Source organism: Schistocerca americana, chromosome 5, assembly GCF_021461395.2.
Source record: "Schistocerca americana isolate TAMUIC-IGC-003095 chromosome 5, iqSchAmer2.1, whole genome shotgun sequence".
Classification (NCBI taxonomy): domain Eukaryota; kingdom Metazoa; phylum Arthropoda; class Insecta; order Orthoptera; family Acrididae; genus Schistocerca; species Schistocerca americana.
In genome coordinates, this window is record NC_060123.1 from 579,434,429 (window position 1) to 579,447,025 (window position 12,597).

A 12,597-nucleotide genomic window follows, 5' to 3' on the forward strand; every position below is an offset into this window, starting at 1 on the left:
TGAACCAATGCATTGGAGAGACTGACCACTGCACTTTGTGCAAACTCAAGAACGCAAAAATCCTGATCTTACATGATAACCATCTTACTCAAAACTGACGGTATCCGTCTGTTTGTGCGAGCACTCTAGTAGTGTTTTTCTTAACTATCTGCGTGCTAGTGGTGGCAATTGAAACCTTAGATTCTCGTCTTTGCAACACGAAAAAAATGTTAACATTATAAGACTTTACTGTACCTCTCCTAGATTAAATATCACGAGCAGCAGAAGCAGACGCAGTGTCTTGCCACTGTAGTGTTGGGACTGAGGCAGTGTTTGGATGCGCAGACGGGCCACCTGGAGGTGGTGGTGCCGCCGGACATCGTGGACGACGGCGCCAGCGCAGCCTCCGCGGCGCCCGAGGGCGGCTCCGTGCGCATGCGCTGCACGGCCACCGGCGACCCGCCGCCGTCCGTCATCTGGAAGCGCGAGGACGGCCGCGACATCGTGCTCCGGCTGCCCGACGGCCGGCAAGGTGAGCTCGCTGCGCGCTGCCCTGTCCGCTTCGAAAGCTTGTTTTTGGCAATACTAGTATTCCTGTGCTAGGAAGGAGATTAGCGAATTGTTTAGCCCCCAAATTGTGTGCCATAGAATAATGGAGCAAGTAAAAGAATTCTCCTGCCCCTGAATTAATATTACACAGGACTTATAAACCAATGAGGCAAACAGATGTAAACTGACACAGACACAGTCGAAGACCATTTTCCTCAGTAAAATAACTCAATACAAGAGCGATTCTGCCTACTCTTGATTCGAAAAGCATTGCAGATTTTCTTACAAAAACTGCTACTAACAGCTAACTTAAAGGTGTTATCCTTTAATGCATTTTGTTGCTCCTTCCCATTACTAGTTTCGAACTGTCGTTCATAATGAGATAGGTACGCTACAGGATGAACTGCTAATCGGATGTTGCTTGTTTTGCTTGTCATGGTGCCCTATTGTGAAAATATTCGTAAAGGCAATGAACAATTTATAAATTTCATCGTACCAGTTTAGCACTACTACACACATAAAAAAAGGTACTGCATCACTCCGGTTCCCAGAACTCCTGAGGGAAGACGTAGATATTGTATCACACATACAGGCCCTTTGACTGTTCAGAGATTCCACTAAACCCGTCCAAAGATGAAAACAAATTTGCACGAGCAGCGCCTATTAGATGGAGGGGGTCCAACAGCCGATCAGTCCCAGTCATTCCACCAGGAAGAAGGTACACGGCTCGTGTTGTCTGTAGTTCAACCATTCCTAGACGGTCAGTACCGTCCGCATTGTTACTTTGTGCCAGGAAGGGCGCTCAACAAGCGAAGTGTCCAGGCGCCTCACAGTGAACCAATCATCTTCGTTGATCCATTATGGATCGTGGGACGACGTCTGGCACGAACTTCTTGATGCAATAATTTAACAACAGCCGTATGTATTGTATAAGTTTATTTTATTTCATGAACTTCTATGTGCTACCACTTTCGGCATTACATTGATGCCATCTTCAGGCCCCACTCGTCATAGTCGTAAAATCGCTATACACGGAAGGATCCGTGAATCAAATCGTCCTGCAACAATTATTGGTGGCCAGGCGACCATAGATATGGTCGGACATGGAGGAGATATAGAGAGAGAGGAACTGTCGATGATATGCTTCGCTCAGCCCAACAAAGGGCTACTACTGTATTGGATGATCGCTACCTACGGATTATGGCTCGGAGGAACCCTGAAACAACGCCATCAAGTTCAATAATGCTTTTCGTGCAGCCACTGGACGTCGTGTTACGGCGAAAACTGTGCGCAATAAGTTGCATGATGAGCAACTTGACTCCCGACGTCCATGGCGAGGTCCATTTTTGCAACCACGACACCATGCAGCGCGGCACAGATGGGCCCAACAACATGCTGAATGGACCGCTCAGGACTGACCGATCGGTGTTGCATATGCCTTCAACCAGACAATCGTCGGAAATTCGTTTGGGGGCAACCCAGTCAAGCTCATTGTGTTAGACCCACTGTACAGTGAGTGCAGCAAGGTGAAGATTCGCTGATGTTTTGGGGTGACATTATGTGGGGCTGGTGGTCATGAAAGGCGCCGTGACGGCTGTACGATACGTCAATGCCATCCTCCGACTGATAGTGCAACCATATCGGCAGCATTTTGGCGAGGCAGTCGTCTTCATGGACCACAGTTCTCACCCACATCGTGCACGTCTTGTGAATCGCTTCCTTCATCAACGTCGCTCGACTAGAGTGGCCAGCATGTCCTCCAGACATGGACGCTATCGAACATGCCTCGGACAGATTGAAAAGGCCTATTTATAGACGACGTGACCCACCAACCACTCTTGAGGGATCTACGCCGCATAGCCGTTGAGGAGTGGCACAATCTGGACCAACCTTGATGAACTTTTGGATAGAATTCCGAGACGAAAACAGGCGTTCATCAATGCAAGAGGACGTGCTATTGGGTTATTAGAGGTAACGGTGTGTACAACAGTCTGGACTACCACCTGTGAAGATCTCACTGTATGGTGGGATAACATGCAGTGTGTGGTTTTCACGAGCAATAAAAAGGGCAGAAATGAAGTTTATGTTGATCTCTATTGCAATTTTCTGTAGAGGTTTTGGAACTCCTGGAACCGAGGTACTGCGAACCTTTTCTTGATGTGTGTACTTAAAGTGAACGTGTGTTGATAGTGCTGAATTCTTATGTTTTTATTTAATTTATCCCTATAACACGCATCAACATCGTGATAAACGTATGCCAGCGTTTCAGACACAATCACGAAGAAACAAAATGAAACATGAGTATTCATTAGCACTTTTACAACAAACATTCTGTTGTTGATTAACTTAGTGTGTTACATATACCGATAGAATACGCAAACACTACAAAGCAAAGATATACTCGTTCAAGTCACATTAACGCAACCACCGGCTGTGATCGACGTCAACTGGCAATAACCATCCACAGACGGAGGTGTAGGACGTGAAAAGCGCGACTGACACGGAAAACAAGAACTCTCGTAATGCGAAAACGAAGCGATTTATCTGACGCCCAAGAGGGAATGCTCATTGGTGTTCCATCCAAAAGTAGAAGCATTTAGGAAGCGATTAAGTTTGTAAACGGTTCGCGTGCCACCGTGGTTAAAGTGTCCTGTGCGTGCCAAAATGGCGCTATCCAATATCGGCGTCGAGGCAGCTGAGGTGCATCACGGATGACAGGGGTAAACGACAGCTGCAGAGATGTGCGAGGGTAAATAGACGTGTAACTGCTAAGCAACTGAATATCCAGATGAACTAAGGAATTACTAACAGTGTCTCATCAATGACAGTTCAGCGAAAGTTGCTTCTTATGTGTCTACATAGCTCGTGCCCGGATCATGCACCCATGCTGACTGCTATTCATCGGCGACGAAGGCTGGAATTTGAACGCCAATACCGCAAACAGACGTGAGTGGCGACAGTTGGATGTTACATATGAATAACGTTATATGCTGCATCGGACAGTTGGCTGTTGGCGTGTACGGCGTGAAACTTCTGAAAGAAAACACCCTGTAACAATCGTCAGAAAGAACCAGGCAGTAGGGCTGATCTTGTTATTCCTGTAGGCACAATGGATCAACGGAAGCACGCCTCTATCCTTGAGAAGCTTCTCCACCCATACATGCAGTTTATTTTTGCTTGGCATTATGGCGTCTATCACCAAAACAATGCAACTTGTCACACAGGTCGCTGTGTACGTGCTTGGTTCGAAGAGCACCTAAATACCTCAACTGTATTCCCCTGGCCACCAAACTCCCCGCCGGCCGCTGTGACCGAGAGGTTCTAGGTGCTTCAATCCGGGACCGCGCTACTGCTACGGTCGCAGGTTCTGATCCTGCCTCGGGCATGGATGTGTGTGATGTCCTTAGGTTAGTTAGGTTTAAGTAGTTCTAAGTCTAGGGGACTGATGACCTCATGTGTTAAGTCCCATAGTGCTTGGAGCCATTTGAACCAAATTCACTGGATTTAAACAGGATCAAATCTGCGGACCACCTCTATCGGGCTGTACGCGCCATGGATCCTCAACCGAGAAATCCATCGCAACTGGCGACAGCACTGGAATCCGCATGTCTCCACATCCATATCGGTACCTTCCAGTACCTCACTGACTCTCTTCTGCAAGTGTCGCAGCAGTCTGCGCTGCAAAAGGCTTTTGACAGGTGGTCACATTAATGAGACTGGAAAGTGTACATTATTTACTGTGGGTGTCATAGATCTATGTATTCGCCAAAAATAGATAAATGGTCTCTGTGCAGCAGAAAATAACTAAACACTGTTGTTCTTTTGGCATTATGTTGCTAGAGTACCTGTTCACCATGCGTACATTTCCCTGTTTGTTTTTCCAAAGCAGTCTGCTCCCAGCTGGTTGGCACATGATAATGAATTGCCTTGTATATGAATGACGGATGAAACCTGGTGTCAGCACATGGCCTACTCCTCTCGAATAGCACCAACGGGATCGCCGAGCTTTACGTTCCCATCAGACGGATGTATCACCATCATCAACAGAGTCGCATTCCTTCACTTCACGAGATCCTGCGGAGACGTTTGGAATTTAATCCATGAGATTGACGAAAAAACAGGTGCTTACGGACTTCATGGTACCACTCCTTCTGTCCTCTCTGCTGCAAAGGCAAAGGGAATACAGTCCATAGGTTATCCGTCCAAGTACTGGCAGCGCACGACGATGCTTATATTCGTGCTCTGATGGAAACAAAACTCGTAATACTCTGCGTTCATTGCCAACCGCCGTGCCGCTATATGTACACAGTGTTCTACACTGAAGCGCAAAGAAACTCGTATAGGCATGCGTATTCAAATATAGAGATATATAAACAGTCAGGATACGGTGCAGCGGTCGGCAGGGCCAATATAAGACAAAAAGTGTCTGTTGCAGTTGTTAGATTGGTTACTGCTGCTACAACGGCAGGTTATCAAGATTTAAATGAGTTCAGCGTGTTGTTAGAGTTGGGGCACGAGCGATGGGACACAGCATCTCCGAGGTAGCGATGAAATGGGAATTTTCCCGTACGACCATTTCACGAGTTTGCCGTGAATATCTCCGACATCGCTGCGGCCGTAAGAACATCCGGCAACGACTGGACAAACTACGGCTGAAGAGAATCGTTCAGCATGACGCAAGTGTAACCCTTCCGCAACTTGCTGCAGACTTCAATGCTGGGCCATCAACAAGTGCCATCGTGCGAACCGTTCAACGAAACATCATCGATATGGGCTTTCGGAGCCGAAGGCGCACTCGTGTACCCTTGATAACTGCACGACAAGAAGCTTTATGCCTCCCTGGGCCCGTCAATACCGACATTGGACTGTTGATGATTCGAAATATGTTGTCTGGTCTGACGAGTCTTGTTTCAAATTGTATAGAGTGGATGGACGTATACGGGTATGGAGACCTCCATGTCAGCCTGGGACTGTTCATGCTCGTGGAGTCTCTGTAATGGTGTGGAGAGTGTGGAGTGGAAGTGATATGGGGCCCCTGATACGTCTAGATACGATTCTGAGAGTTGACACGTACGTAAACATCCTATCTGATCACTTGCATCCATTCATTTCCATTATGAATTCCGACTGACTTGGACAATTCCAGCAGGACAATGCGACACCCCAAACTTCCAGAATTGCTACACAGTGTTTCAAAGGGCTCTGAGCACTGTGAGACTTAACTGCTGTGGTCATCAGTGCCCTTGAACTTAGAACAACTTAAACCTGACTAACCTAAGGACATCACACGCATCCATGCCCGAGGCAGGATTCGAACCTGCGACTTAGCGGTCGCGCGGTTCCAGACTGTAGCACCTAGAACCGCTAGGTCACTCCGGCTGGCTGCTACACAGTGGCTCCACGAACAATCTTTTGAGATTAAACACTTCCGCTGGCTTCCAAACACCCCAGACATGAACACTATTGAGCATGTCTGGGATGCCTTGCAACGTGCTGTTCAGAAGAGATGCCACCCCGTCGTACTCTTACGGGATTTATGGACAGCTCTACAGGATTCATGGTGTCAGTAACGTCCTGCACTGCCTCAGACATCAGTCGACGACACGTGGTGTTGCGGCATTTCTGCCTGCTAGCCGTGGCCCTACACGATATTAGGCAGGTGTACCAGTTTCTTTGGCGTTTCAGTGTAATTCGGTAATGCTTGTGTGTTCTGACACAGTTGTAGTTTCAGACGTGGCAGTGACGATAGTGTTTTTTGTTTCCTTGCACTGTGTTCGCAGCGCAGCACCAGGTGGAGGGCGACACGCTGCTGCTGAGCGGCGTGACGCGCGCCGACATGGGCGTCTACCTGTGCGTCGCCTCCAACGGCGTCCCGCCGGCCGTCAGCAAGCGCTTCCCCGTCAGCGTCCACTGTGAGTGCTGCCGCTTACTTACTGTCCCTAGCTCTGTATTCACTGTCTCCAGTGCTGCCCGCTGCTGACTTTATTACTCGTAGCGGTTGCCATTACAATGGGGTATCTTTCACCGGAAACGTTGTCTGAAATACAGGGCTGATTATTAATCCTTGTGAGGTAACGGGTGAGTTGTGGCGCCCTGGATATACAACAAACGTGTGTGAATGCTCTGAAAAGCTAATCATTTGCACATCACAGCATCTTCTTCCTGTCGGTTAAATTTCGCATCTGTAGACGTCATCTTCGTGGTGTAGCAATTTTAATGGCCAGTGGTGTAGTTAGCACATAATGGGCCTTATTACCTCGACCCGGAAGAAAACAGTGCAATTGTAATATCCGAATAGGAGTATTATTTTTGGTTTTGCACTTATCCACTTTATACTAAAGGTGAATCAACTATTATCCCGATGATGACAGGTACAATCTCTGTCATGCCGAACATTAAAAATCAGCCTTCGACAGCACACAGAGTATAAAATGCACAAATTCCTCACCATGCGACCTTCTCTCGGCGACAACCATTCCACATTCGTTACCGAAGTTGACCAACATTAGTAAGTCCAGGCTGCCTTCCTTTCAGAGACACAACTCCTTATAACTAGTGCTGCTTGAATGTTAACACCAACGTAGATCCAAGTCCTCCGGGAGGTCTCACACACAGCCATCGGCCAAGCCGACTCCCGTTGTTGTGGGGGACCAGCCGCGAGAAAAAAAAATGGTTCAAATGGCTCTGAGCACTATGGGACTCAACTGCTGAGGTCATTAGTCCCCTAGAACTTAGAACTAGTTAAACCTAACTAACTTAAGGACATCACAAACATCCATGCCCGAGGCAGGATTCGAACTTGCGACCGTAGCGGTCTTGCGGTTCCAGACTGCAGCGCCTTTAACCGCACAGCCACTTCGGCCGGCAGCCGCGAGAAAAACTGCACTTTGCAGCCGGCAGTTACCCTCTATTGCTCTGCCGCCCGGAGAAGCTATAGAATTCTCTGGGCAAAGACAGGGGAGTGTAATAACCATCCCATGCGTATGATGAATGTGGACTTCGGATTTGGATTGTTTTCTTATTTATCCAGCTGTTTGGTTTCATCTATAGAGGCCGCTTACGCAACGAGGAGATGCAGTTATCTTGTCAAGTTTCTGAACTGCTGTGTCTTTGAATAAAAGGTAGGAGCAATCTTTTGGAAACCATCTTGCAGGCGTGAGAATTCCCGATGTCTTGGTAGGGGCAGAGCCAGGCAGAGAGCGCGATTCTGCAAAGACGGTAACTTCTTCATGTGTTCATTGGTTACTTGCCCCCAGACGGCAGCGGTGTACGCAATGACAGGGCTGAGTAGCGCCTGTTACAATGTGACACCGAGACGTGGAGGAAGCGTGGAAGTCCGGTCCAACAGTGGCAGAGCTTGCGTAAACGATTTAGGAGGTTTATTAAAAAACTAGAAACCCGCCTCGACTGAGAAAAAAGCACCTAGTGTTTACCTAGGTTTCGGCGTAGATAACTACACCTTCTTCAGAACAATAAAACCCACAAGTGCCTAAGAAGACCTATGTCAATGATTAAAAGAACACCATGGCTATACATTTATAAAAGAAAAAAGGGGAAACACAAGCAGTACATATGTACAAAGTGTGGTGTCACCGATAGACACCACAATTGCTAGGTGGTAGCCTTTAAATCGGCCGTGGTCCGTTAGTATACGTCAGACCCGCGTGTCGCCACTGTCAGTGATTGCAGATCGAGCGCCGCCACACGGCGGGTCTAGAGAGACTTCCTAGCACTCGCCCAGTTGTACAGTCGACTTTGCTAGCGATGGTTCACTGACAAATTACGCTCTCATTTGCCGAGACGATAGTTAGCATAGCCTTCAGCTACGTCATTTGCTACGACCTAGCAAGGCGCCATTATCAACTGCTATTTATCTTGTGATGCATGTTCCGTCAGACCGATGTTCACCAATTATGGATTAAAGTTAAGTATTCCAACAGCTACGTACTTTATTTGCTAGACTCAAATCCTTTAACTGTTCCAGCCTGCGTGAGCTTAAACACGTGCCTTTCGGCTTCACCTCCTAGTGGCTTGGCTGTCTTGCCAAGTCACAACACAAACTCTAAACCGTTACTTAACTTTGTACATATGTAACACAAGTAGAGTCTTCCACGGCCAAGTTTACATCCTCTTTCTGTTTATGGTAATCGTCCCCAATCATGAGGCGCAACTTTTTTCGATTTGGTATCGAGTATTGTGGGTCCAACAGTGAAACAAATCTTCGAAAATCAGTGTCCTCGACGATTGAAAGCGGTTGAAAATCGTCTGTTATCATGGCCACTAGCGCTTCATCTAGCTGCTGTTGCCGTTTACTTCCCTCTATGAAGAGAAGCGTAAGATTTAGATCAGTGCTCCTGCAAGGGGATACGTTATGCTCGACAACTAGTCCAATAAAATTACATATCATATCGTGCAAAAGCTAGGATGGTATAGGTTTGATTTTGGGGTATGTTGTATGTTATCAGAGTACGATTAAAAAATCTGTGTTTTTTAAGCGTGGCGGACAGCTTCCGGCGCTATCTGAACTTTTGCACGGAATTCACCTTTTGTACCATACGTACCTGGATATTATGTCTGCCTCGCACTATTGGAAGAATGAATATCTGTATCCACGGACGTCGCTGTTTTATTGCTCGGTAAATTGTGCAGTTTAAGATGTCTGATCATGCCCGTTGTATTTTTTGATTAATTACGGAGATTTTTACGACAAATGTTGCAAGTAACGTTATCTCCATCCTCCGTAAAGTATTGCCAGCACCCTGGTGCTCGTTTTCGAGTGTCCATATTGATTTAAATAACAACTTTACTCGAATGAAACCTGAGACATACTTGTTACGAGCACAGCGAGCAGCGAGCGTGTTTGTCTAGCGGCGGCATTCAATTCATAAAACAACAGCGGCGCGGCGTATGTTGTCGCAGCCAACTGGCGCGCAGCGGCACACGCCGATTCTCGTGAGCTTCTCCAGAATTGCTTGAGAACTAGAGGCTCGAGGAATTCTCGGTGCGCTCGAGTCGCCGCGCTTCGCCATCCCATCACTGAATCAAATGCTTTTGCGAAATAAAGAAACACAGCAACTACCTGACTGTTTTGATCCGTAGCGCTCATGATTACATGTGAGAAGAGCCCACTTTGAGTTGTTTTTTTTGTCATCAGTCTGCTGACTGGTTTAATGCGGCCCGCCACGAATTCCTTTCCTGTGCTTAGCACACCTACGTCCTCAATTATTTGCTTGACGTATTCCAATCTCTGTCTTCCTCCACAGTTTGTGCCCTCTACAGCTCCCTCTACTACCATGGAAGTCATTCCCTCATGTCTTAGCAGATGTCCTATCATCCTGTCCCTTCTCCTTATCAGTGTTTTCCACATATTCCTTTCCTCTCCGATTCTGCGTAGAACCTCCTCATTCCTTACCTTATCAGTCCACCTAATTTTCAACATTCGTCTATAGCATCACATCTCAAATGCTTCGATTCTCTTCTGTTCCGGTTTTCCCACAGTCCATGTTTCACTACTATACAATGCTGTACTCCAGACGTACATCCTCAGAAATTTCTTCCTCAAATTAAGGCCGGTATTTGATATTAGTAGACTTCTCTTGGCCAGAAATGCCTTTTTTGCCATAGCGAATCTGTTTTTGATGTCCTCCTTGCTCCGTCCGTCATTGGTTATTTTACTGCCTAGGTAGCAGAATTCCTTAACTTCATTGAGTTCGTGACCATCAATCCTGATGTTAAGTTTCTCGCTGTTCTCATTTCTACTACTTCTCATTACCTTCGTCTTTCTCCGATTTACTCTGAAACCATACTGTGTACTCATTAGACTGTTCATTCCGTTCAGCAGATCATTTAATTCTTCTTCACTTTCACTCGGGATAGCAATGTCATCAGCGAATCGTATCATTGATATCCTTTCACCTTGTATTTTAATTCAACTCCTGAACCTTTCTTTTATTTCCATCATTGCTTCCTCGATGTACAGATTGAAGAGTAGGGGTGAAAGGTTACAGCCTTGTCTTACACCCTTCTTAATACGAGCACTTCGTTCTTGATCGTCCACTCTTATTATTCCCTCTTGGTTGTTGTACATATTGTATATGACCCGTCTCTCCCTATAGCTTACCCCTACTTTTTTCAGAATCTCGAACAGCTTGCACCATTTTATATTGTCGAACGCTTTTTCCAGGTCAACAAATCCTATGAAAGTGTCCTGATTTTTATTTAGCCTTGCTTCCATTATTAGCCGTAACGTCAGAATTGCCTCTCTCGTCCCTTTACTTTTCCTAAAGCCATACTGATCGTCACCTAGCGCAATCTCAATTTCTTTTCCATTCTTCTTTATATTATTCTTGTAAGCAGCTTCGATGCATGAGCTGTTAAGCTGATTGCGCGATAATTCTCGCACTTGTCAGCTCTTGCCGTCTTCGGAATTGTGTGGATGATGCTTTTCCGAAATTCAGATGGCATATCGTCAGACTCATATATTCTACACACCAACGTGAATAGTCGTTTTGTTGCCACTTCCCCCAATGATTTTAGAAATTCTGATGGAATGTTATCTATTCCTTCTGTCTTATTTGGCCGTAAGTCCTCCAAAGCTCTTTTAAATTCCGATTCTAATACTGGATCCCCTATTACTTCTAACTCGACTCCTGTTTCTTCTTCTATCACATCAGACAAATTTTCACCCTCATAGAGGCTTTCAATGTATTCTTTCCACCTATCTGCTCTCTCCTCTGCATTTAACAGTGGAATTCCCGTTGCACCCTTAATGTTACCACCGTTGCTTTTAATGTCACCAAAGGTTGTTTTGACTTTCCTCTATGCTGAGTCTGTCCTTCCGACAATCATATCTTTTTCGATGTCTTCACATTTTTCCTGCAGCCATTTCGTCTTAGCTTCCCTGCACTTCCTATTTATTTCATTCCTCAGCGACTTGTATTTCTGTATTCCTGATTTTCCCGGAACATGTTTGTACTTCCTCCTTTCATCAATCAACTGAAGTATTTCTTCTGTTAACCATGGTTTCTTCGCAGCTACCTTCTTTGTACCTATGTTTTCCTTCCCAACTTCAGTGATGGCCCTTTTTAGAGATGTCCATTCCTCTTCAACTGTATTGCCTGCTGCTGTATCTATAGCCTTAGAGAACTTCAAACGTATCTCGTCATTCCTTAGTACTTCCGTATCCCACTTCTTTGCGTATTGATTCTTCCTGACTAATGTCTTGATCTTCAGCCTACTCTTCATCACTACTATATTGTGATCTGAGTCTATATCTGCTCCTGGGTACGCCTTACAATCCAGTATCTGATTTCGGAATCTCTGTCTGACCATGATGTAATCTAATTGAAATCTTCCCGTATCTCCCGGCCTTTTCCAAGTATCCCTCCTCCTCTTGTGATTCTTGAACAGGGTATTCGCTATTACTAGCTGAAACTTGTTACAGAACTCAATTAGTCTTTCTCCTCTTTCATTCCTTGTCCCAAGCCCATATTCTCCTGTAAACTTTTCTTCTACTCCTTCCCCTACAACTGCATTCCAGTCGCCCATGACTATTAGATTTCCGTCCCCCTTTACATACTGCATTACCCTTTCAATATCCTCATACACTTTCTCTATCTGTTCATCTTCAGCTTGCGACGTCGGCATGTATACCTGAACTATCGTTGTCGGTGTTGGTCTGCTGTCGATTCTGAATAGAACAACCCGGTCACTGAACTGTTCACAGTAACACACCCTCTACCCTACCTTCCTATTCATAACGAATCCTACACCTGTTATACCATTTTCTGCTGCTGTTGATATTACCCGATACTCATCTGACCAGAAATCCTTGTCTTCCTTCTACTTCACTTCACTGACCCCTACTATATCTAGATTGAGCCTTTGCATTTCCTTTTTCAGATTTTCTAGTTTCCCTACCACGTTCAAGCTTCTGACATTCCACGCCCCGACTCGTAGAACGTTATCCTTTCGTAGATTATTCAATCTTTTGCTCATGGTAACCTCCCCCTTGGCAGTCCCCTCTCAGAGATCCAATTAGGGGACTGTTCCGGAATCTTTTGCCAATGG

The 12,597-nt window shown here is 46.0% G+C and overlaps 1 protein-coding gene across 1 annotated transcript in view; it reads left to right on the top strand.

Moving 5' to 3' along the window:
• Positions 1-12,597, top strand: part of LOC124616551 (lachesin-like) — a 354,912-nt gene that overhangs the window by 311,671 nt on the left and 30,644 nt on the right. The window contains exons 5-6 of the mRNA XM_047144869.1: positions 325-511; positions 6,309-6,440. Coding sequence (XP_047000825.1) covers positions 325-511; positions 6,309-6,440 — 319 coding nt within the window. The remainder of the gene's footprint in view (positions 1-324; positions 512-6,308; positions 6,441-12,597) is intronic.